At 40.9% G+C, this 26,543-nt stretch overlaps 1 protein-coding gene across 10 annotated transcripts in view; it reads left to right on the forward strand.

The window, feature by feature from the left end:
* The window catches only part of SULF1 (sulfatase 1), a 175,419-nt gene that overhangs the window by 70,524 nt on the left and 78,352 nt on the right, over nucleotides 1-26,543 (forward strand). For 6 of the 10 annotated variants that reach the window (XM_073892861.1, XM_025870700.2, XM_025870697.2 and 3 more), the window contains 2 exons: nucleotides 22,356-22,428; nucleotides 22,735-22,966. In XM_073892861.1, coding sequence (XP_073748962.1) covers nucleotides 22,795-22,966 — 172 coding nt within the window. In that variant the 5' untranslated portion in view covers nucleotides 22,356-22,428; nucleotides 22,735-22,794. Of the gene's footprint in view, nucleotides 1-2,881; nucleotides 3,038-21,799; nucleotides 21,918-22,355; nucleotides 22,429-22,734; nucleotides 22,967-26,543 lie in introns of those variants that run through there. The other 4 variants (XM_073892863.1, XM_073892860.1, XM_073892862.1 and 1 more) reach the window with 2 other exon arrangements.

Below are 26,543 nucleotides of genomic sequence, written 5' to 3' on the forward strand. Positions count from 1 at the left end.
AGGTCATGTCTGGCTCTGCACTGGGCATGGAGTCTGCTTAAGATTCTCTCTCTCCCTCTCCCCCTTCCCCATCTCTCTTTAAGGGAAAAAAAAAAAAGATTTCTAAAGTCTATTCCTGATTGATGAATCTATGAGTTTGAGTTTATGAGTCTATGACCTCTATGATTTTGTGGTTCTGTGAGGTGGAGATTTAAGTGATCATCCAATTAATTCTTCTTACATGTCAAATCAAGTTACTTGCCTTTTTTTTTAATTACTCTAAGAAACACCACTATATACAATACATACTTACAAGTATAGAAATTAAGCCTTTGATTTTTTTTAATCTTCTATTTTCAATATCTTTACATAACATTTTTGAGCAGACAGCCACATCGATATAAAAATCCTGATAGCCCAATTTGGCTCTCTAGCGGTCACTCTGCATTGACAATGGGTCACAGATCTATATAATAGGTGTGTCAAGGTCTCTACCTCATCAGTCTCAGGATGGCTGGGACGTCTGGCATCATGAGAGCCCCTCTGAGCCGTGAGCAGACTTGTGTGCTGTTCATAACTGGTATTATTATTTTCTTTGTGTGCCATGACATGAAACAGTTTGGGGAAACATAAGCTAGACTAATTGAATTTACCAAATAATTTCCATTTCATGGTAGTTAAACATAAATCAAATTGAATAAGGTCTTTTGGTTTGTGGATTTCATATTCTTTTCCTTCTCATCTTTGCTAGTTATCAATGATAACTTTGAATTAGCCTTTAGTAATTGCTATGGAATCAGTCTCACCGTCTAAGAGTAGTATGTCAGTTACTACTAATATGACCTTACAAAATCCTAATTTGAGGTATAACTGACACATAATCGACACCAATGCAAAAAAAATTTAAAAATTCTTTTAACACATAGGGACCTTGAGTTTTAGGAGTTTGAATTTTTCAGGAAAACTTTGCTACCCAAGTAAAGGCAGAATTCCTATTTTCAACTAAAAACAAAGGTCATATTTGCAGGAGTGAGGACGGAAAAGAGGAAAAGATCTGCAGGTGAAGAGAGATAATTAAGTTTTTCTTATAAATAAATAGGCCCCAACATTCCTGCAGAGGAGTTGGTTTTGTTATCATTGAGTTTTGCACAGTCTGATCTGGAAATACAGCCTCAGTATGTACCGCTAGGGATTCCTTCAGGACACGAAGGATAGAGGCTGCCTGGGTGAACTTCCCTGAGTGGGTCACCAGCCATATCTACCTAAATGCAGAAACAACGCTAGCTCTTTTTATGTACGAAAAAAAAATTTTTTAAGATTTTATTTATTCAGGGGGCACCTGGGTGGCTCAGTTGGTTAAACGACTGCCTTCGGCTCAGATCATGATCCCGGAGTCCTGGGATCGAGTCCCGCATCGGGCTTCCTGCTCAGCGAGGAGCCTGCTTCACCCTCTGACCCTCTCCCCTCTCATGTACTCTCTCTCTCTCATTCTCGCTCTCTCAAATAAATAAATCTAAAAAAAAAAAAGATTTTATTTATTCAGGAGAGAGAGAGAGAGAGCACAAGGGAGCACAAGCAGAGGGAGGGGCAGAGGGAGAGGGAGGAGCAGACTCCCCGCTGAGCAGGGAGCCCGATAAGGGTCTTGATCCCAGAACCCTGGGGTCATGACCTGAGCTGAAGGCAGACGATTAACCGACTGAGCTACCAGGCACCCCTACATAAAAAAAAAAATTTTAAAGTCTTCAATTATCAGTGTTTTAATGTGGATGGAATAGTCAATTGATTATAGAAATCGCCTTTTAAAATTCACGATTATCTTCTCAATGGATTCATTTTCAAAATATGTAGCTTAGTTTCCTTCAGTTACATAAAAGTACTCATACTAGAAAAAAAAAAGACTCAGGTACAGTACTGGTATATTGCCCACATAAAAGACTTAAGGCTTTTTTTTTTTTTTTAAGGAGCTAAAGAGCAATTTGTACCATAATAAAATCCCCTTGAATCCTGGGAAATTACCAAAAAATAGAGGAATCCATTTCTGTTTTTCATTTTCATAGCTAATGAGAGATTTCTAACATTCTTTAATTGACCCAGAAACCTTACACTGCCTTAAATATTAGTTTGGAACTTAATGCCTGCTGAGAGAATATCATGTTCTCACTTGCCCCTATGGATTTCATAGCACTGACCATACTTTGTAATTACACATTTATTTGTGTAGTTCTTTGTGTCTTTAAATCGCTCATTAACCACAGGTTTGTTTGTTTGTTTGTTTTTCCTATTCTGAATATAAACCAAATTCTTCTGGTTTGATTTAAAAGGCCATGTTTTCCTAACATTTCAAATCTAGGATGGTGATAGAATAGGAAAAACAATAGTGTTCGTCCAATGTAATTGGAAATTTGACTACACATAGCAGATATCAAAGTAGTGCCTTAGCTACAAAAGGTTTTTTTCCCTCAAGTAAAAGAAATTCAAAGTCAGGCTGGCAGGGCTGGGACAGTGGTCACTAGGGACCCAGGCTTCTTTTCTCTCTCTGCTCCACCTTGGAGCATTCCATCAGTGAGAGCATCTTGTGGTCCAAGAATGACTGATGACGCTCTGACCATGTTATATGACAGAAGGCCACTCACACTCTTGTACAGAAACTCCCAGAAGTCTCATACAACCCTTTTCATTACATCTCATTGGAAAAGATTCAGTCATGTGGGCACAGAGAGCTACAAGGGAAGCTAAGTGATGTCACCTGAAGCTGGGCACGTTGCCACTCAAATAAAATCAGGATCTTGTTATAAATGAAAAAGCTAATGATGAGGTAGACAATGAGAAGTCCTTGCCCAATAAGTTAGGAGTCTTTGCATCAGTCAAAAATGAAAATGTATTTTTTCCTTTCAACACATAGAAACAGAAATTATAGGAGCTCAGAATGTGTCTGGAGGAAAACAGATCGTTGCCGTCAGAGACAAAATAAAGCAACGTTGTACCTTGTCATCATTGTACGGAATGTTTTTTTGGCCTCTTCCTTCATCTGCGTGGTCAGGCAAACCCATGACTCAAGGTGAGGTGAACTTCCAGGAATAACCATCCCACCCTGTTGCCTTCTCTCCCATGACTCCTACCTGGAAAACTACAGTTTTCTGGCCGCCATCCCCTGAGAAGGGGCTCACTCCCTACCATGCAGTCCTTTCTTATTTCATCAAGTTTCATGTCATCTACAAATGCATTTTCAGCAGTGCAATCAATCCAGCTTTCTAGTGTGTGTTTGTAAAAAGACCGTGAAAATGTTAAAATGAACTTATCTTTAGGACTCTCCTCAAGTTATTAGTACTTAAGGGGCACCTGGGTGGCTCAGTCGATAAAGTATCTGCCTTTGGCTCGGGTCATGATCTCAGGGTCCTGGGATCGAGCCCCGCGTCAGGCTCCCTGCTCAGTGGGGAGTCTGCTCCCTCTCCCTCTGCCTCTCCCCCTTACTTGTCCTCTCTCTCTCTCTCAAATAAATAAATAAAATCTTGAAAAAAAAAAGATATTCAATCCAAATTATCTCATAGACATATTTTTACCAAAAAGTTGTTTTCCCATATTTTTAAGCCTATGATTCTATTATGAATACTCTGATCAACATAATAGTATTGCTAAAATTATTAGAAAACAACATTAACACATTAGCTCACCCTATTCCTATTACTAAGGATGTTCTTCTTTGTATTTTCACAGGTCAGTGGGTTTATGCAGAAAGAATAAACAAACAATACAAACAGTCTGTTCGCCTAAGTTGTAGAAAAAAGTAGCAATGAAAAGTTTACAACTCATGCAAATGCATTTTTTCTTTGCCTGTTTGCACATTACCTTAGTCTTTCATTTTTTTAACATATATGTCCATGGATAATCAAGCTGGAAATTACTCACAAAATAACGAGGCAAAGTGAAAAAGAACTGATTTATTAGGGGAAAACCCACCAGCTGCAGAATCAGAAGACCTGAGTGTGCAGTGAGTTTTAGCTTCAGCCTTATGAACCTCCTGTGGGGGGTAGCGTTGCATTAGAGAAGGAGTAGAAACACTGGCTCTTCTTTCCTATTAAGTTATGGTGAAGAGCAATTTTGATAATTTATGCAGTCTTTCCTGAACTGGGATGCATTGTGAACACAGGAGTTATTTTATTTACGAAAGAACAAATGTATCTTCTCATGGGATTTGAGATACAAGAAAACACCTAAACATATGAAAAATCTTATTCCCAGTTCAATTATTATCAACGTAAGGTCAGGCTTTCAGAGAATAACTATGTTTAGCTAAGAAATAGTCATCCGCTAACCAGGTTGGAAACATTTGACTTCATCTATCTTGACCAGCAAATAATGGCTTGTAAGGGTTTGTTTTCATCCAAAAAAGATGAACATCAGACTCCACCGTGATGTTCAAGGTAGTATATACCCAAAGTGAATATCGTGCACGTTCTAGGGAGTCCTTGAGCCTTTCAAAGTGTCCCGTCTGCCCCACCTTTAGAAAGAGGACAGTTGCCCACATTCTGGAACTGAATTATATCTAGCATCCATCGAAAGCCAGGCTCTTTTCTCATTCATTCATTCATTATCTCCAGTAGTGCCTAACTAAGTCCCTTACTCAGCGGCTCTACAAAAGATTGCTGAATATAATGTGTATGGCAATTAAAATAAATTGGGGGGGGCAGAGGAACCTGGGTGGCTCTTTTTGTTGAGCATCCGACTCTTGGTTTCAGCTCAGGTAGTGATCTCATGGGTTATGGGATCAAGCCTCACGGTGGGTTCCTCGCTTGGCAGGGAGTCTGCTTGAGATTCTTTCCCTCTGCCCCTCCCCCATCATGCTTTTGTGCTCACTCTCTCCCTCTCAAATAAATAAATAAATCTTTTTTAAAAAGTAAAAGGAAATGGAATTGATCAAGAAGTGTCAGGTAGTCGTAATGCTTAGTCAACTATCTAGAAAATAATTCTTGTTACATGTGGAAAATGGCAAAGCAGGGGCTCTCCCTGTGGAACTTTACCCAAAGCCAGTTCTTTCCTAACTTCATTTATCCCACACCCTCAACCAACCAGACAAAAACAAAGAGGAATCTAATAACCCCGTGAAGCATCTACACACAAACGTTTGTCACAGCGTCCATGCACAAAATCCAACATACTGCACTTGAGAGAGACCCCCATGTCTTCACTCTTACTTTACACACAGATCTAACAAGGTTCAACAAGCCATCTTTCTGGCAGATTAGAGGAAAGAAAGTGGAGCTGTGAGAGGCAAATGCACTTAATAACTAGAAGTGATATTTGCAAAGGAGGTAAAAACCATACTGTGAAAAGCATCCATAAGGAATTCCGAGCACTATCAGGCCAGTGTCATTTATGTATTGGTCAAACAGCTTTTCACATCCTCATATCCCTTAGGGAAAGTCTGAATTGTTAACAACGATGACCCAGAGCCATAAAAACAAAACAAAACAGTGATCTCATTCCCAGTATTCTTTGAAGGCTAGAAAATATGTAATTAATTTTTGAAAGTGTATGTGGTAGATTAACTCGTAATCCCCAATTATTGCCACCCGTCCCCCACCAGAGAAGTGACCAGAGTTCAACGTCCCTGCCCACTGCATGGGACTTCCCCAGAGAGCAGAACGTATCCCCACCCAGCCTGGGCGCCAGCACATGGCTTGCACTGGCCAAGGGTGCATAAGCAGGTGTGCAGATGCCAAGGGCGAGCAGATGCTTTGAGCGGCATTCCAAATTTCTACCAGCTCTCCAGCTCCTGGGGTGGGTCATGAGAATGGTGTGTCTCACACAGGGGCTGCTGTCTCAGCCTGAGTCCTAAAAAGAAGACTCAAAGAGCCACACCGTGGAGCAGGGCTGAGCCACCGCCCTCTACAGGCGCCACGTAACTCACACGGGGAGAAATAACCCTTTTTCTGTGATAAGCCACAGAGTTTGGGGAGTTCTTTGTGCAAAGGCAGTATGCCTTAGAATGGTTCCATTGCATTTGTTTGTTTGAAGTTTCTGCCTCGAAAAAGTTAAAGTAAGGTATCATGACAATTCACGTATTTGGAGACCCACCTTCCTCCTACTGTGATAGATAACGGAGGTATTACTGCGAACAGCCTCAGTTAAAACTGCACTAGGGGAAATAGTCACCAGCGGCCCCGTGCAATATATGGACCAGACTGTGCTTCTTCCACCCAGCGAGCCAGGAAGCCGAGCTTCAGGGAGGGCTCCTGTGGCCTCCTTGGGGCTAAGGCACAGGCCCACTGGGGGTGTGGGATCTCAGTGGGTGGAATTTCCAGGGACTGGAGATATTGAGGATGATGTCATGAGGGTGTAGATTAAGGCCAGCTGGCAGCCACCTGCCCTCCTTTTAGAAAATTTCAGGGATTGGCGGGGGGGGCGGGGGGCGTTGGCTCTCTTGGATCACAGGCACAAAAGCAGAAAGTCAAGTCCAATCTTCTTTCTGTCTCTGGAAAACGAAGCACTCCAGTACTCACTCACCGCCTGAGAATGACCAACTGCGTGACTGTGCACAAATTATTTCACCTTCTGCCTCGGCACCAAGGATTAATTAATCATTGCAAGTTGTCTCACAACTACACAATGCTAAATACAAATAGAGGAGACCCTCAAATTCATGGAGTTGTGACTCGTGGTCTTGAATATTCATGTTCAGCCACGCCAGTCCACTGTCTCGCCCAGCAACGGCTCTTTGTTTTACTGAGTGCTGAGGGGTCCCCTTCTGTTTGTCAGGTGAAAGGGGGCCTGTACATAGTATGTGGCTGCAATGCTGATGTCCCGTTGTGTTCTCCTGGGGTCGATACAGTCAGGAACACTGGCAGGTGTCTGGAAACACCAGCAACACCTGACACCCAGTTTTTTACCCAAAAAAAGTCCCCCCGTTAATTTTGCCAGTTCAAAATTCTTCAGGCATACAAGATCTTTTAAAGTGAAAAGACACTTCAGAAACAAAATCCACACACAGAACAGTTAACAAAGACTCTAACGTGGGGTAGCCCCATTTCTGCCCCTTGCTGAGCCATCTTGGATAGATTCCTTAACTAGCCCGAAACTCAGTTTCCTTATTAAAAAAAAAAAATAGAGAGAGTAGTTGTACCTGCTTCCTAGAGATGTGGTGGGGATAAAGTGAAGTAAGGACTATGAAAGGTCTAATACGTGGTAACTGCTTGGCCGATATTAGCACAAATTGTTACTTCTTGATAAAAGGGAAAGTCTGATCCACAAGTAGGAAATGGAAGAAATTTGGAGACTCGGGAGAGCAAAAGGAAAGAAGAAAGTGAAGAAAGTAGTCAGGGCCAGGCACGGGCGATCATGGGGCAGTGGTATTTGAGGAATGAAGAAGCAGCAGGCAATCACATGAAGGGGCGGGTGGGGGAGGGCGAGGAAAGAAGGGGAAAAGGCCCCCAGTTCAAGATGCGCCACTTCTCAGTCGTGTTCCGAGCCCAACAGCAGTGCACATAGGGGTGGAATATTCTCCCTAAAGTCAGACCACTGGAAGACTCAGACTCCAACATTCTTGCCCTTTCTCGGCTGGAACTAGACTCCTTCTGAGTTTCCTTCTGAGAAGTGGCTGCTACGAGAATGAAGACACACAAAGTCATTTGGAAGTTTGCTCCCTTGCCCTTTGCTCTGCTCTCCCGGTTAGGTCTGGCCAATCTTCCCAATTCCCTTTTGTCGGGAGGAGAATTCAGCTTGGGGTCCCCAGAGCACCTGATGTGCCTTGCACATCACAGTGGGTTGGTCTGTTTGGGGGATCATATTGTGTAATTCAGAGTTCATTTTTTTGCTGCACCTCTATCTGTCGGCCAGTGCTCCAAAGAAGAGGTGATAGATGCGGGGAGAGGCCCAGGCTGCATGACTGGCAAGAGAGCTGGACAGAATCAGAAAACTGGGTTGGGGAGGGGGGGTGGTTCATTAAAACAAAAGCAAGTAACTCTCTCCGCCTTCTTAATTGCTAGTAATAACTATGTAAAGATCTAAAATAAAATGTAGTGGTCGTAAACCTATCTTTGTGCATAACAATTGTTTAATAAATATAACAAAACTTCAACATTGTGCTGGGCCACTGTCAGACTCCAGTAGTTCCCATATGCCCAGGATTTGTGGGATCTACCTTCTTCAGACATTGAAAGGGAATGTACAGAAAGGGATATCAGAGGGTCATTTGAAAGCCACTTCCGGTTATTTGCTGAGGGAAGTTTAATGCTTTCCAATGGAAAACTCTTTCTGTTGTCCATGCCTACTGAAGTCTGAGTGCGTGGAACGTTTGCCTTCTCCACAACTCCACAAAAGGTGATCTTACAAGAGTCCTATCGGTGGAGCCTGGGTGGCTCAGGTAGTGGAGCATCCGACTCTTGGTTTCAGCTCAGGCCATGATCTCAGGGTTGTGGGATCGAGCCCCACGTTGGGCTCCACCCTGGTGCAGAGTCCGCTTGAGATTCTCTCCCTCTCCTTCCCAAGGCTCCTCCCCTCTAAAATAATTAATTAATTAATTAAATCTTTTTTTTTTCTTTTTTTAAGAGTCCTGGGGCGCCTGGGTGTCTCAGTCGTTAAGCATCTGCCTTCAGCTCAGGTCATGATCCCAGGGTCCTGGGATCGAACCCCGCATCGGGCTGCATGCTCCGCAGGAACCCTGCTTCTCATTCTCCCACTCCCCCTGCTTGTGTTCCCTCTCTCACTGTGTTTCTCTCTGTCAAATAAATAAATGAAATCTTTAAAAAAATAAAAATAAAAAAGGAGTCCTATTAGCTGTGAAATGATTGGCAGTATCAGTAGCCCTGGGTGGCTGGTGAATGGTCAGCTGCCTTAGCCAATGCAAAAGCTGAAGAGGTCAACCTTCATGAAAAGACTTGAAAGACCTTCCCCAGACTTGGCTCCATGCACCTTTCCTTTTGCTAGTTGTAATGGGTTACAGTACTAGACCAGTACTATCCATATCAGTATCACTAGGAACTTCTTAAAAATGCAACTTTGTAGGCCCCATCCCTTGTATTGGGAATGCTGGAGCAATTAGCAAGCCCTCCAGGTGATTATGATGAACCTCTGCTCTACCTTGTGATTTAAGTACTTGAGCTTGGGGCCCATGTGTGATGGTAGAATAATTGTTCTTCTGTTGCATGGCTCTTTTAAAGTATCCAGCTATTCTGAAATTGGGAGCCAAGTGTGGTAAAGAAGATGTTTTTTTTTTTTTCTTCCAGATTTTTATTTAAATTCTAGTTAGTTAACATATAGTGTAATGGTTTCAGAAGTAGAAGTTAGTGATTCATCACTTACATATAACACCCAGTGCCCATCATACCAAGTGCCCTGCTTAAAACCCATCACCCATTTAGCCTATCCCCAACCTACCTCCCTCCATCAATCCTCAGTTTGTTCTTTATCATTAAGAGGCTCTTATGGTTTGCTTCCTTCTCTCTTTTTTCCCCCTTTCCTTATGTTCATCTGGTTTGTTTCCTAAATTCCACATAAGAGTGAAATCATATAGTATTTGTCTTTCTCTGACTTATTTTGCTTAACATAATACTCTGTAGCTCTATCCATGTTGTTGCAAATGGCAAGATTTCGTTCTTTTAGATGGCTGAGTAATATTCCATTGTATATACATATACCACGTCTTCTTTATCCATTCATCAGTCGATGGACACTTGGACTCTTTCCGTAGTTTGGCTATTGTTAATAAAGCTGCTATAAGCATCAGGGAGCATGTACTCTTTCAAATCTGTATTTCTGTATCCTTTAGGTAAATACCTAGTAGTGCAATTGCTGGATTGTAGAGTGGTTCTATTTTTAACTTTTTCAGGAACCTCCATACTGTTTTCCAGAGTGGCTGCACCAGTTTGCATTCCCACCAACAGTGTAGGAGGGTTCCCCTAAGAAGATGTTTCTTAGAAAGAATGCTTCGTCAAAATCTGGAGAGAAATCAAGGACTAAATTGTCAAGGAATGAAAAAAAATCCAGTACTTGGATTATAACTCTTAGCCTGGATCTTCATCTTTCTTGTCTGACTTTATTCTCCAATAAAACTGATTAACAAGTTAATTATGCAAATTTTGGAAGATTTCCGAATTGAATTTAGTCCAAGCACGAAAGTAGTAGTACATACGGAAAATTTCCTTAGTGAATTTGGAAAGCATTGATCAGTAGTCTAGCAGTCAAAATTCCTTTGAGCCAGAAAGGCATTAAATATGCTGGCTTCTTATTTGTACAACTCCAGCTTTATAGGATCTCTTGATTCAGTACTTAACCAAGAAATGGCCAAATTCAAAAATAACGCTTTCCACTGCTCTCCCATCTCTCTCCACCACACAAATATGTTTTTTAAGAGGAGAAGATGTAGACGTCAGATGGAAACCCATCTCCAAATATTAAAACATTTGTTATAAAGAAAAATATAGAATTAGTTTGTGTGGCTCCGTAGACTAGACCATGAATAAACATTTAAGAGGGAGGAGGATGGGATTTTGTTCAATAAAAGGGAGAATTTTCTAAGCTTAGATGCTGCCCTAAACTACACAGATGGCCTAGTGAGTTCTGTGTTACCCAGATGGGCATGTTTTCATTGATGCTCTAGTGAAGTCTTATTCATTAGTTAAAAGTTAACGTAGGTGAGCTTTAAGAGCCCTTTTGTCTTAGTCTATCTGAGCTGCTTTAACAAAAATACCATACCCTGGGGGGGGTTAAATAACAAACATTTATTTTTCACAATTCTGGAAGCTAGAAGTTCAAGATCGGGGTGCTTGGCAGATTTGGTGTCTGGTGAGAGCCTACATCCTGGTTCACAGATAGTCGTCTCCTCAGTGTCCTCACATGGAAGGGGGTGGGAGAGCTCTCTGGGATCCCTTTTATGAGGATACTAATCCCATTGGAGGGTTCCCTCATGACCTAAATACTTCCCAAAGGCCCCACCTCCTGATATCACCACATTAGGGGTTAGGATTTCAACGTATGAATTTGAGGAGCGTACACAAACATCCAGTCTATAACCTTCAAGCAAAGAGATTTTTACAATGTATTTTCTAGATTTCGTCCTGCACATTAACTCCATTAAGTATAGCTGCTAATCTCCTTTCTCATATACGATCGGGTGTGTGAAGCAGTGTTCCAAAGAGGAACAGCACATTTTCTGTGTCAGGGTGCTGGGTTTTTGCTAACTTCATAAACCAGTTCTTGATCATTTGCATGTTTTCTTTTATGTGCTTTGCAAGAATCTAGAGCTGTATGCAGAAGATCCTGAAATGGAGGGATTAGAAACAAATCAAATCTAATCCTTTATATTTTCATCCATGATTGAAACTAAATACAGTTGACCCTTGAACAACACAGGAGTTAGAGCCGCCGACCTCCTGCGCAGTCAAAAATCTGAGTATAACTGCTAATAGCTTACTTTTGACCAGAAGTCTTACTGATAACATAGTTGATTAATGCATACGTTTTATGTTATAGTATTATACACTGTATTCTTGCAATAAAGTAGGTTAGAGAAAAGAAAATGCTATTAAGAAAATCATAAGGAAAAGAAAATACATTTACAGTACCATATTTATTTTTTAAAAATCCATGTATAAGTGGACCCATGCAGTTCATACCCATGTTCAAGAGTCAACTGCACAACTAGAAAATAGAAAAAGGATCAGGAAAAACAAACAAATAAAATCCCCAGAGATCCTCCAGGTCTGGAGGTGTTGGTAAACCATAGGCAATTACTCAGTAATTGTAAGAATCCAATTCTACTAACGATGATAGCTAATATTTTTAAGGTGTCAAATGCTGTTCTAGGACACATTTTGATCATGTTTCACCATGGTGAGCCAGAAGAATGATATACTAGAGATTCGCAACTTTTTAATGAATTTTCTAAATAATCCAAGCTCCTCACTATGCATAGTCGCAAATGTTTGCTGTGCTTTGCCTATTTGTCCGTCAGTGAAAACTTTTAGTTTCTCCTCCACTTTTTTTAAAATTTAATTTTATTTTATTTACATTCAACTAACATATAGTGTATTATTAGTTTCAGAGGTAGAGTTCAGTGATTCAACAGTTGTATATAACACCCAGTGCTCATCACATCACGTGCCCTCCTTAATGCCCATCCCCCAGTTACCCCATCCCCCCTCCCCTCCAGGAACCCTCAGTTTGTTTCCTATGATTAAGAATCTCTTTTGGTTTGTCTCCCACTTTGATTTCACCTTCTTTTATTTTTCCTTCCCTTCCCCTATGCTCCTCTATGTTGTTTCTTAATTTCCACATTTTCCTCCACTTTTATATGCCAATTGTATATATAAATATAAATGCCATTCAGATAACAGGGACCATTCTTTATTTTTTTTCTTAATTAATAACTAAACACCATCTACCTTTGTATGCAGAATGTTTTTAGTAAGCTTACACATAAAATTGAAAATTGCTTTCTTTTTGAAGAGTCCGTTATTAAAATCAGCCCAACCCTGTTGCATTATAATCTCTAATATCACATCAGGTTTTAATAAGCCTCCTTTTCGCAGCACACATGTGCTTAAGACTTCATGGAAACCAAATCAGTAGAGAGAAGGGATTACTTTAGATTACTTTGAAATATGCATTGTTTGAAATGGCCTCTGGTGACCAGCTTTCATGAATGGCTGATTTTACTTGTGGAGCACATCATCTGGTTTAATTATATCAGCTCCTTTGTGTGACAAGTACTGTTCTTGTGTGTGCTGAGAAATGAAGGTTTAAGACAAAGTAGAGCAGTTAGTGAGAGAATAAATTCTGGAAGTGGAACACCATTGAGTATTTGTGATCTAGATGAAATCTAGGACTTGTCCAACTGTAAGCATCTGTTTATAGAGAACCTCTAGTGAAAATAACATAAATTTGCTCCAAACATCCACAGAGATCCTAATCTCAGCTTTTTCAGGATGATTACCTTACAAATATGACAAATAATGGTTTAAGGTGATACTACGACTCAAAATTTTCATTCTATAAATTCTTCAACTTAAAAATGTCATAAAGTTTATTTACTCTTTTGTAAGAATAAAGCCAAACATTCGTTTTTATTAGCTACAATTTTTTTCTCAGCTTCTGTCCAGACAACAAACTAAGACAGAAGGCCTATTTTAAGTTTCAAGTTACTTACAGGCCTTTGATGCAAGCAGCGTCATTTGAATCAGTAAATGTTAGTCAATTTATGGTCTTAAAAATCTCCTGTATCTCTTCACATGCTGATCAACCTGAAGACATTGATAAATATCTCTATGTCCAGATAATGAGTTGAGGGTAGGGAGATGAATCTGATTGGACAAGAATGCCATATATCTGAAGGATGTCAACAAGAATTGACAATTTGCATTCATCATATGCTTTATGCATGCATTATGGCTAAGATTACTAAATTAATTTTCTTAGATAGGCCTATTAGTTACTCAGTGTGCTCTCCTGTAATAATATTTTCCATGATAACAGGCCTGAATTTCACTTGAAACTTAAGTAGAGTTGCTTTTTTTTAACTGAGAAATACACAGCTGTGCTTGTTAGTGTTTGGAGGTAAGTGTACCACTAAAGGACAACTTAAGGATCGCGTAAGGATTTAGGTACACATAAAGCACATGTTGAAGATAATTTTGTCATTAAAAGTCTTGGAATTACATCGTTAGCCAGTAATACAAAGAAAGCTCAAAGTAGTATTTCCCAGTACAACTTGTGAAGGAGTATTTTTGAAATATCAATACACGAACTAATCTGAATTTATAGATTCCTTGAAAATGTGAGCAAAGGAATTGACTTAAATATGAATGTCTGACTTTTTAAGAGGTTCTCCTGTAAGTAATATATTTGGTGGGGAAGGGGGAGGGCGGGGGAAGGAGAGTTACTCTCCATATTTGCCCCTAAGTCTTTAGGAACTAGCACTGTTTTGAAATGCGAATTCATCTTTCACACTCTGTTTCCCAGACTCCCTTTCTTGGTCATCACTCTATGTGAGGCCAGCAGGATCCCTCAGAAGGAACTTGTAACTCTACTCTGCTATATTGAAACCCTTAGAAAATGTTAGAGAGCATTATATTGGTGGTGAGCTAGATGGCATAGAAAGTAGGCCAGTGGAACTCTTTTGACTGTGGCTTAATTAATATTGTAAAATCAGGTGTTCCTCTTTCCTCACATAGATTTTAACTACAAGAAAATATTTGAAGAAACACTTTTGAAGTATAAATAGAGCATCTAATTTTTTTTTTTAATATTTTCTTCACGGGCGCCTGGGTGACTAGATCTCTTAAGCATCCGCCTTCAGCTCATGTCATGATCCTGGGGCCCTGGGTTCGAGTCCCACATCTGGCTCCCTCAGTGAGGGAGCCTGCTTCTTCTTCTCCCTCTGCCCAACCCCGTGCTTGTGCTGTCTCTCTCTCTCTCTCTCTCTGTCAAATACATAAATAAATAAATAAATAAAATCTTTAAAAATATATATTTTCGGGTGCCTGGGTGGCTCAGTTGGTTGAGCGACTGCCTTCGGCTCAGGTCATGATCCTGGAGTCCCGGGATCGAGTCCCGCATCGGGCTCCCTGCTCAGCAGGGAGTCTGCTTCTCCCTCCGACCTTCCTCCCTCTCATGCTCTCTCTCTACCATTCTCTCTCTCTCTCAATAAATAAATAAAAATCTTAAAAAAAATATATATATATATATTCTTCAACTTAAATGTATTACAAGAATTGTGGAACTTTAAAATAAATTCATATTATGGCAGATTATGTACACCAGGGAAACAAACTAAAACGAAACATGTACCCCCAGAAATCTATAAATCTGTTAAAAGGTACATTTTTAGCACCTAGGAATGGCTGAACTCTAAGTTACAAAGACTATGTTTCTTCATTACTTGAAATACGTGTCTAAATATATTTAGACACGCATCTTAAGTACGCACATGCACACACTTCTGTGTGTGTCTGGAGAGAGAAAACAAAATAAATACATAAGGTGCTGATGGAACCTGATGCTTGGGGCGTAGACAGTGGTGCTCAGCAAACACTTCATCTACTCCACCAAATTTTCAGCCCTCTTGCAGCTGGATGGAGATGTGTGACAATGACAGCCAATGAAATGTTAGGTATGATCCGAGTCACTTCCAAGTTGGAGCCATGAAAAGCTCTCCTGCAAGATTCTCCAGTTTTGTTTTCTGCCTCTCTTGGTCCAGGGCAGCAACAGGACAACAGTGCCCTGCCAGCCCATGTCCATGCATGACTGGGCAGAGCAAAGCTCCCTGCCACCACCCTGTCTGTGACTTGTAGTATGAGTGACAAATATACTTTTATTGTGCTAAGCCATTGATAGTTGGTGTTTATTTCTTATTGCAACAAACTGCTTCTGCTGTCTAATGCAATACCTTAAGACACTTAAATATAAATAAGCTATAGGGGCGCCTGGGTGCTCAGTCGGTTAAGCACCCGACTCTTGGTTTTGGCTCAGGTCATGATCTCGGGGTCTTGGGATCGAGCCCCGAGTTGGGCTCTGCGTTCAGAGCAGAGTCTGCTGGGGATGATCTCCCTCTCCCTCTGCTCCTCCCCCTGCTCTTTCTTTCTCTTTCTCTCTCTCAAATATAAATAAAATATTTAAAAAGAAAGCAATAAATAAGCTATAAATACATAAAACTGGAGGCGAATTTAGTAGAATTTCGTGTAATAAACCATATACTTTAAGACCTAGCTAAGCTGTCTAAGACCACATTTGTAATTCTTTTTACTGATATTGCTGTCTTTCACCAGGCCCATTTGAACTGAAATTTCCAATGCTCCTTTTTTTCTAAAACTCCAATAATCTCTTTGTTCTCACTACCACCACTGCAACTAGTGACCATTATTAGACCCTTCAGACACTTCACAGCATCTGCTTCAAGAATATCAGATCCTTTTGGTTCTTTTTTAGACCACTTTGTTTTCCTTTGTTTTGCTAATTCCTATTTGAAAGAAGATGGACAAATCTTCATCTTGAACTTTTGGCATTCTCTAAAATGCCCTTGGTAAGCTCACTTTTATGTGGTTTTAGTTCCTATCTTTCTGGGGCAGAATCTCAAAAGTACATTTCTTGCTATCACCTCTCACTTCATGCTTATCACTGCTCCTTCTATCTATTCTCTTCCTCCCTGAGAAAACAGAGGGAAAAATGCAGAAAACTTACATTTATTTATCTCTATTTTTATAATGCAACAAACCATTGAAAAAAATCCAATATAGACATGAATGAAATAAAAACAAAATCTGTTCCTCTACCTCACCATACCCCAGGGACAACCAACGCTAACAATTTTGTGAATAGATGACTTCTCAAGGTTCCCTTCAATTTCAGGATTCACATGTTGGAGGGAAAAACAGTACAAAGGAAGAAAGGCAAGGAAAGCAAATGTTGTGGGAGGAGGATTTCATCATTTAGCCTAGTATTTTCCCAAAGGTGCTCCAGGTCAGAGATGCACGCTTTTCAGCTGTCATTGGTTGTTGGAAGAGATTTATTATTACAAGGGTATAAAAATGTTACTGCACCAGAAGGAGACTGTTGTCTATCTCCTCTCCTTGGAGTTGTAATAAATTAGATCAGGAAATATGCTTTCTGGGGATTAACGGTAGATGAACTTTGCCAGCTATGGGGTTTTTAAAAGAAATTAGCTCCTTCATGATTTCCATATATTATAAAGAAGATAACATGTCCTGAGGACTTCTCCTAAAGAAAAGAAGTAATGTATGGGAAACTTGAAAGCCAAAATTAAGGGAAAGGGGCCATGTAAACTGACCCTTAGAAATGTGAGTATGTAGATTGGCCGTGGGTGGAGGGGGCCAGATGTGGATATCAGCTTCTCACTGCTATAATCCTATTTTACTTCACTCTTAGGATAAACTAAGTGTGTTCTGGCTGAATTCAGCTTTGAATAATTGCATAATGCTGGCCTAATCTCTCCTGCTGTTTTGATTGGTTATGGTGTCCCTTTTTTGTCTCTGCCTTAACTACAGGGTGGCATTGCTTTGTACTAGAAATAATTCTTTTGCCCCATCCCTGAGAGGTTTATTTCTGTGCTGAATGGGTTGTTCTGATCCTGTCTCTAACATACTTTAGATGTGTGGGCATGCATTTGTAAAATTCTGTGTTATCCTCAGATTAAAAAGCAAACAAACAAAACACAAGGTGTCATCACTCATCAACAACCTCTATGTATACTAGGCATTTAGAACTTAGGACCGTTTCAGGGCTTTAAGGGACAAAAAAGTGAGTAAGTTTGTGAATGGGGCCAGATCTACAGCCTTAAAGGTGAAAATCTGGGCTTAACTATGGTGCCGGGTATACGCTAGGCCAGCAATTCTCAAACCTCTGGGGCTCAGGATCCTTTTATATTATTAAAATTTTTGAAGACTCTCAAGAGCTTTTGTTTATGTAGATTGTAGCTACTGATAATTAGAAATTACAATGGGGGGGCGCCTGGGTGGCTCAATGGGTCAAGCTTTTGACTTCAGCTCAGGTCCTGGTCTTGGGGCCCTGGGATTGAGCCCCGCTTGGGACTCCCTGCTCAGTGGGGCATCTGCTTGTCTTTCTGCCCTTCTCCCCTCTAGGACTCTCTCTCAAATAAATAAAATCTTTAAAAAAAAACAGGATATTACAACTGAGGGATTTTTTTAAATATTTTTAAATTATTTTGAAAATAACAATAATCTATTACATGTTAAATTATATATTTTGTGGAAAATAACTATATTTTCGAAACCAAAAAAGTATTGGTAACTAAAGTGGCATTGTTTTACATTTTTTAAAAAGATTTTAGGGGCTCCTGTGTGGCTCAATTGTTAAGCATCTGCTTTGGCTCAGGTCATGATCCCGGGGTCCTGGGATCAAGCTCTGCGTCATGCTCCCTGCTCGGCAGGAAGCCTGCTTCTCCCTCGCCCACTCCCTCTGCTTGTGTTCCTCTCTCGGTGTGTCTCTCTCTATCAAATAAATAAATAATAATAAAATCTTTTAAAAAAGATTTCATTTATTTATTTGACAGAGAGAGAGAGAGAGAGAGAGCACGCAAGTGGGGGGAGGGGGTGGAGGGACAGAGGGAGAAGCAAGCTCCCAGCTGAGCAAGGTGCCCGATGCAGGGCTCCATCCCAGGACCCCAGGATCATGACCTGAGCTGAAGGTAGATACTTAACCAACTAAAGCCACCCAGGTGCCCCAACATCGTTTTACATTTTTACGCATATTTATCTGAATAGAAGAGAGCTGCATTCTTCTATTTCTGCATTTAATCTGTTGAAGTATATTGTTTGGTTGAAATAAAGTAATCAAATTCAGCTTCATATGGATAAGTAGTTGGAAAAGGAAAAGTATTTTGATGGCTTTTTCAGACACTGGTAGATTTCCTTTGATACTATGCCAAAACTTGACAAGTGGTGACTTCTTAAAGATTAGTTGTCATAAGTAATCTGAAACCCCATCAATGAGCTTTCATACTCTGTTAAAATCCAATGGTCATCTTGCACTTGGAAATTTTTTTTGCTGATGTATGATTCTGTAGCATTTTATTTGGTCATTTGAGAAATATTGGTTCACTGAATTATGCAAATATGCTAAATGTGGACACATTTCATTTTTCAGTATAAAGAATAACATTTGTTAATATCAACATCAATGTCGTTGAAAGGTTTTACATATTGGGAAGCTGTCAAGTTCGTGGTGGCGATATAAGTTTTCCAAAATTCTGAGTTTAGCTTGGAAGCTAGATTTCTATCATTGGCAACAAATACAATAAATATTGTCAGCTGTTTTCCTTGAAATGACAATCTCATTTCATTTATCCCTTAAGAAATGTCTGCCAAATACCCAAGTCCAAATAATTCGTTCAAGTAAAACTAGTGTCCCATGAGCCAAAAGCAGTGTCTAGTGGAGCTTGCGACTCAGTCACACAAATGCTGTTTCTCGACTATCATCCAACCTCCGTGGGCAACTAAGAGCTCTACATGTACCTCCTCTCTCATATAACAAAATTAGAAAGAAAAGATGTGTGTTCAAGGGTCAGGATTTAATACAATTAGTCATCTTACTGTTTCATCTTGAATGAAACTGGCTTTTTTTTGTTTTGAACTGTATGTGATGCTCCCTTTATTCCAACAAAAGTGATTTTACCCACCAGTGCAAATATCAACAAAGTGAAAAAAGCGAATGTGTCCGTATTCTTATCAAAGCAGTGCTGACCTCATGGACTCTCCCCAGAAAGGATCTCAGGGACTCCCCAGAGTCCTGGGTTACACCTTGAGAACCACTGCAGTGGACAAAGCACCTTGATTTCATGTGGGGTGTTGCTCACTGAGCAAATGTGAGCTAGACGTTTCCATCCAGTTGGCTTGAAGTCTCCCTGGTCTGTTTTTTTCCTTTTATATGTGACTTGAAACTTTTAATGTCACATTTATAGTTTGGCTTGACTGACCTAAACAAAGCCCTAAAAACTTTTTTATAGTTTGGCTTGACTGCCCTAAACAAAGCCCTAAAAACTTTCCACATCAACTGGCCATAGCTACAATTGGTGTTTTCATTTTAAGACTTGAAGAAAAGGCAACTTGTATTCTGGTCCTGATTCATGAATACAACCCCGTTCCTCGAGCTCACTTTCCGTGTGTGAGAAAAAACCCCTTTTACCATTTCTCCCATTTTCTGCTGTTTCTCAAGACAAATTGTTAGTCTCTAAGGACACTTGTCGTCCACCACAAAGTATCCAATTCAAACATTGCATCCTTGTCTCCTTTGTCAAGTTCTGTATTTGTCTGTCAATTTTTTTTTTCTTCTTCTTCTTTACTTCTTTTCCTTCTGGAGCTGGAAACCAGGCAGTGAGAGGATGACAGGTTTTAAAAGGTCATTTTTGAATAAGGAATTGTCTGGGTGCAGGTTTTTCAGAGTGGTGTGTTTTGTGTCTTAGTGAAGGGAGATGGGGTAAAGATAGCGCGCTCCTGCTGGTCAGACCTGTCTGAAAGTCCGGTTTTCTACACCATCCCATATCTCCGCGTTTACATATGCACTCCCTGAATCGATAATAAACTGTGGCAGAAAAAAAAAATGTAGGCTTTTTCTGCACCTTTAACTCTCTAAGGAAGGTCACATTAGAGGAAAAAAGAAAAATGCATCTACTTGGCTCTCCCTTTTCTTCATTAGGAAATGATTTTCAATGTAATTCAATGTAGTTTACTCAAGGTGCCATTAGGGCTAATTTTCTTTTTCCTAAAGGAAGAGACGAAGTAAATAAGATAAAGAAAAGAATAACCAGTAATGTTGATTGGGTTCCAGGGAATGTTATCAGCATCTTAACTCTGAAGACTTTTTTCAGTTTCGTGTGGGGCTGATTATTTAAACTGCCAGGGCTACTGTTTGCACGACACCGGGAGTTTGAACTTTCCGGGTCGCTACTGTCAGCAGAGAAGCTGGCTCATGACTAGAGAGACTCCTGTTGCCTCCCTCTTCACACACCCTTGCAGGCTTTGAGAGGTGAGCAAACTGCTGCTACTTAAAGCACCAAGCTTCTGAGAAATGTCTGCGTGTCACTGTTGAGCCTGATGCCGCTCTGCGGGAGACAGCCATTGTTTGATCTCTTTCTTTCCTTCTCCTGTCTTTCTTGCTCGTATCAGTTTTCTCACGATTTGAAACAAATGCACAGAAACCAAACAGTCAGCGCAGAACAATTGCTGGCTTTCAGTGTTCAACATGCACAGCAATCACCGAAATAACCCTGGGTTATTACCAAATAAACCCAAAAAACAACCTGCCCCCCAAACCTTGCATATTGACCTTCGCGGAACCACAGGATCCATCAGAAGTGGTTGGTTTAATGCTCTGCCTTCCTACGGCATTAGATTTTTGTTTAAAATCTATTTCTTACAGAGTGCGTCTCCCTTCCTCTCCATCCCTCCCTCCCTCCCTCCCTCTCTCTCTCTCTCTCTCTCAAAGTAATTACAGGCTGCAGAGTGAAAAGCATTAGAACTGTTTACAAAACAGCTCATAAAGTTTAAAATAATAGGGGTGTGTGTGTTTGTGTAAGACAAAATAATGTGTGCGGCTGGAGTAAACAGTCCACAGTCTTTCTTCTTTCTTCTCCCACTGCCCCATGTCACCCTCCAGAATTTAAGGCATGGAAATGAGCGATGGAGTCCCTTTTCTTCTGACTTGCAGTTCTCCCACTTGATTCGTTCTGCTTATTTATCTGATGCCAGTTTATTGTTGCAATTCAAAATACAGACCCTCAGGTGTGTGGGGACAGAGTGGCTGACGAAGCGGGCCGCTATCTAATTTTAGGGTGGCCTAAATTCCCATACAGACATTCCCTCATGACATCCAAGAGAAAGATTTTTCCTTTTTTTTAATGAGCCCTTTGCGATCAGAAGTCCAAGAGAAATGCTTTCAGCAGGTTAGTGCTCTAAAGTAGAAGGGGCATTCTTCCAACCCTTTCAGAAGTCTCCTCTTGGGCACATTTGCAAAGATTTTGCAGCACTCCCCTCCAGATCTGATTTATTTATTTATTTTTAATGTGGAAAGGGAGCCTCTACCCTCCAGCTTCAGAGCCAATCAATCATTTCGCTTTGCAGGTTTAGATGTGCTGCGGCAAAATCTCTCGCTGGCGGCACTGCGCCAGGTCTCGGCGAGAGTGAGGCTGGTGCTGACAGTTGAAGGAGTGCTCTGTCCCCTTAGGCGCTGGGGTGCTGAGGACACAGGCGGGATGGAGGGACAAGCCTCGCCCGGAGGAAGCACTCCTTCCCCTGGTGATTGATGGAGGACAGTTAGGAGCTTTTCAGGGGCTGGGAAAGGTTGCCCTCCCAGTTGCTTACTATGAAGTCTTTGTCAGCAGAAAGAACTCTCCAGGGTAGTGAGTGACATAATGCAGATGACAAATGACAGCCTTGCATTTTATTCTGCTTGATAAGTACTCAGTATCTACGCAGGTGAGTCAACGCTCCCCCAGCACGCCCCCTCGCGCCAGCTGCTTCCCAGATGCAAGTACTCTCCAAACCCACTGTGGTTTTGCAGGTGCTACGGGCGCCTCCTGGTCAAGCATGAGTTTTCTTGGGGAAGTACTGGCAGAGTGTGAACAAGGATGGTACCTGTGTCACCACTTTAAGGAGCTGATCATGAAATGAAGATATTTTCTGAGTCATTTGTTAGCAGCTTTGAATATTGTTTTCTCCTGTTTCTCCCTTTTGGAGTACGGATTTTGTGTGATACACACACATATTCATATAGATATAGATATAGATATAGATATAGATATAGATATAGATATAGATACAGATATAGATGCTGTTTTGAGAGACTACTTCAGACCAAAATCTGTATCAAAACCCTTGACTGATGTTTCCTTTGTATTTCTTCTCCCCCTCTAGGACCCCATCTGCCGATGTTCTGAATACCTCTGAGTACAGAAATTGATTCTTCAACCAGGATACCTAATTCAAGGTATTAGCTCTTGTCAGGCTTTTACATTTGAGCTCTGTGTTGGAAATTCTATTTTGGCAATGAATTTTGAAATAGGAAAAGTTGGAATGAGAAGAAAGGGCAAAAGTGAATTTGCAAAATAATCAAGTGCTTAAAAACCTCCCCAGCGCCTGGGAGGGCTTGGCCACGTCTGACTCACGGGCAGCCCTCTCTCTAACAGTTCATGTGCCAGATCTCACTTTGTTGTAGCCCTTTTTCTACAACTGTGTTTGGGGTTTGGATGTCATTTTCATCTCTCCCCCTCTCTCTTTTTCTCCGACTGCCCAGACCTGCAGAAACCAGGAGGCTGAGACATTCTGTCAGTCTCGCGACATTGGACCAAACACAATGAAGTATTCTTGCTGTGCTCTGGTTCTGGCTGTCCTGGGCACAGAGCTGCTGGGGAGCCTCTGTTCGACTGTCAGATCCCAGAGGTTCAGAGGACGGATACAGCAGGAGCGAAAAAACATCCGACCCAACATTATTCTTGTGCTTACCGATGACCAAGATGTGGAGCTGGGTGAGACACTGGGTTTTTCACTTGTTAGTCTCTTTTGCTCAAATGATTTGCTGACCCTCCACACAATCAGTAACACTGAGTGAACATTTGGGGGGTTGGTTCTTAAGTGGAGGATCTTAACCAGCAACCTGAGTTTATAAAATGAACTTGTATTGATTATAAGGCATTCGGTTTTCGTTTCAACATTACTTTTCTGGTCTTAGGTGTTTGAAACAGTCTGGGGGAGGTCCTAGAATAACAGCAGGAGAGAGGAAAAAGAGCAAGCACGAATACTATAGAAGTCAAGGATTCGATTGTGCACCTTGGACGCTCTTGATCAAGAAATGTTTTAAATATTTGGGCAAAATTGTTTCCAAGAGTATGAGCTTATAGCTGTAATTCTATGCAGTGTATATGAATACAGATACTATTACTCTCTTTTAACAGTTATTATTATTAAAGTGAATGAAATATTCACAGCTTGTGATAATGTTAGGTGATTGAAAGTTACAGTATTCTATGTATCTTCTGGTGATAATTCATTACTACCACTTTGGACATGATGCTTTTTTGAAGAATTAGCTAACGTGGGTTCATTCCAGAACACTTGGAAAGCCTGCCAAATTCTGGTGGTTCTAGCGGAGCTGCTGTACCATCTGATTCCGTTTCTTATCTTCTCACTTTCTTTAATGGCCCAGCTCTTGTGGTCTTGGCTGTTAAGTCTAGGTATGATCTTCCCCGGGACCTTAGGACAGATAGAAAAGCTCGTCCTTACAAATTGTTGCCAGCACGCATTTTCATTCCTAGAATCAAATTCCTGGCTCTCAGGAATTGCTCAGCTGGGCTTACCCATTGCACTCAACCTGGTATCTTTTAGACTTAGTGCTGGCAGAGCAAGCTGGGCTTCCTTATAGAGGAACCCTCCATGCTGGAACCTGGTCTCCATGGAACGGGACTTTAATTTCCAGTTTGAAAGCAAGTCATGGAATCCCAACAAAGTTAACCCCTTGGGTTTAGCTGGAAGCACATGCACTAAAAACCCACAGCGTGTAATAATTGTTGAAGTTGATTTGCAGAGTCTGCTGTCTCTCCCTTTACTTTTTAAAGAAGAGTATTGATTTTCAGGCAACATGCCCGGATGAAGTCTTGGAGGTACGACTTTAGTATGCACGCAGCTCCTACTTTAGTTTGCACTTACCTATAGAGCAAGTAAAATGAGGTGAACACATTTGAATTCACCTTCCTTAACATCTCTCATATCCATCCCTTTCATTACAGCCAGGATCTCCAGACCATTCTCTCTTTTTTTTTTAAGATTTTATTTATTTATTTGAGAGAGAGAGAGAATGAGAGATAAAAAGCATGAGAGGGAAGAGGGTCAGAGGGAGAAGCAGACTCCCTGCTGAGCAGGGAGCCCGATGTGGGACTCGATCCCGGGACTCCAGGATCATGACCTGAGCCGAAGGCAGTCGCTTAACCAACTGAGCCACCCAGGTGCCCCAGACCATTCTCTTGCCTCTAGTTTTTCCCTAACTGATTAGTCAACTGACCCACCTGTCCCCCATAGTCTCAGTGCCTCTTGCCTATTCTTCACTCCATGACTGGAGTTATCATGCAAGTATCTGATCAGGTCTGTTCTGCTTAAAACACTCTATGGTTAAAACACTCTTCCCGTTGGCAAGAGGATTAAGCAACTCTCTTCCGTAGGCAAATGAGCTCTGGGCCATCTGGCCCCTGCCTATTTCTTGAGGTTATTCCCTTTTCCCCCATCATAGAAATGACTCACGCTTCCCTGAAGGTGTCTGGTGGTTTCATCTCCCTCACCTATATTTCATGCCTTTGTACATTTTGTCCTCTCTGTCTTTCACCTCCCCCTTTCTCCACCTGGAGAAGCCCTACCTATTCTTCATGGCCCAGCTCAAATGCCTTGTCCTCGGATTGGGGGGGGGGTGTCTTTCTTCACCAAAACCATTCTCCCCTCCAGCAGAGTAGATAGAACTTTCCTTTGTACCACCTTGGACATGCCTCCAGCATGGCCCCTAATCCATCATGTACTTCCATACTTGTCTCTTCCACTGGCCTGAGAGCAAGGTAGCGTTTTGTTTATGTTGCATTCCTGATACTGGGACCATGTGGGGACTATAGTAGGTGCTAAATAAATTCGAAGCGGACCTATGGGGGCCTGAAAAAGCTAGCAAAATTCTCAGAAGTGAATACAGGTATCTGTGGTTATCTACCTCTTCAATATATAGCCCTCGTCTTTAAAATAAATTAAGGAGTCATTTGACAAATTTTTTAACAGAATTCAAAATTTCATCTTTTAGTTTCACCCTATAATTACTTCATTTATCCAGTAAATATTTCCTGAGCAATCACTAAGTGGAAGCGTATGGATGTAATGGATACAGCTCATAGACCAGGTTCAATCAACCCAGTTGTTTCCTATGTACCTCTACCTCCTTCCTTGATTTTCTAGCCAGACACGATGCTAAGCATTTATTCATTTAATCTTCCCAATAGCTCTATGAAGTAGATGCTCTTACTCTCTTTAATTTCTACATAAGTAAAATGAGGCTTAGAGAAGTCACGTAGACGGTGATGAGCTAGTCAATGGTGAAACTAGGACCCGTGTTTGGACTAGGTCTCCACAGCTAACATTTAACCATGATGCTTTCCCTCAGTCCTTCAACAAATATTTATTGAGGCCTTCCTAAAAGCAAACTGTAAATGCATAGTAATGTTCTAGGTTCTGAAAGAGAGAGAACAGAAGCATAAGATGGCAGAACACAGTGATGAACCACAGTGAACCGTGGGGTAAAGACTTTAGAAAAGACCTCCTTCCTCTGCCCTAACAATTGTGCTCTTGGTAGTGGACACTGTCTGATGGAGACTTTTACCTAGCCTTCTGTAATGTTCTCAGAATCCTTCTTGAGCCGAACTGCTCTAGACTTTAGTTGGGTTTTTTTGTTTCTTTATTTTAACCATCTTTAAACCATTTTTAAGTGTGCAGGTCAATAGTATTAAGTACATTCACATTGTTTTGCAGCCGTTTTCCAGAACACTTCATCTTACAAATTAAAACTCTGTATTCATTAAACAATAACTCTCCATAACCCCAGTCCCTGGTAACCATCATTCTACTGCCTCTATGAATTTGACTGTTGTAGGGACATCATATAAGTGGAATTATACCAATTATGGCAAAGACAAAGTATTTACCTTTTTGTGACTGACTTGTTTCACTTAGCCTAATACCCGTCCTCAGGGCTCATTCATGTATCAGATACATGCTGTAGCATGTATCAGAATTTCCTTCCTTTTGAAGGCTGAATAATAATCATTGCATGTATATACCACATTTTGTTTATCCATTCATCTGTTAATAGAAGTTTGGGTTGCTTCCACTTTTTGATTATTGTAAATCTATGTAAATAATGCTACTATGACCATAGGTATTTAAATACTTCCTTAAGACCCTGCTTTCGATGCTTTGGAATAAATACCCAGAAATGGATTTGCTGGATCATTTGATAACTCTATTTTTAATTTTTTGAGGCTCTTCCATCTTGTTTTCCATAACAACTGCACCATTTTACAT

The sequence above is a fragment of the Callorhinus ursinus genome, unplaced genomic scaffold, assembly GCF_003265705.2.
Source record: "Callorhinus ursinus isolate GAN/ISIS: 27379988/994484 unplaced genomic scaffold, GSC_fseal_2.0 scaffold5, whole genome shotgun sequence".
NCBI classification, from domain to species: domain Eukaryota; kingdom Metazoa; phylum Chordata; class Mammalia; order Carnivora; family Otariidae; genus Callorhinus; species Callorhinus ursinus.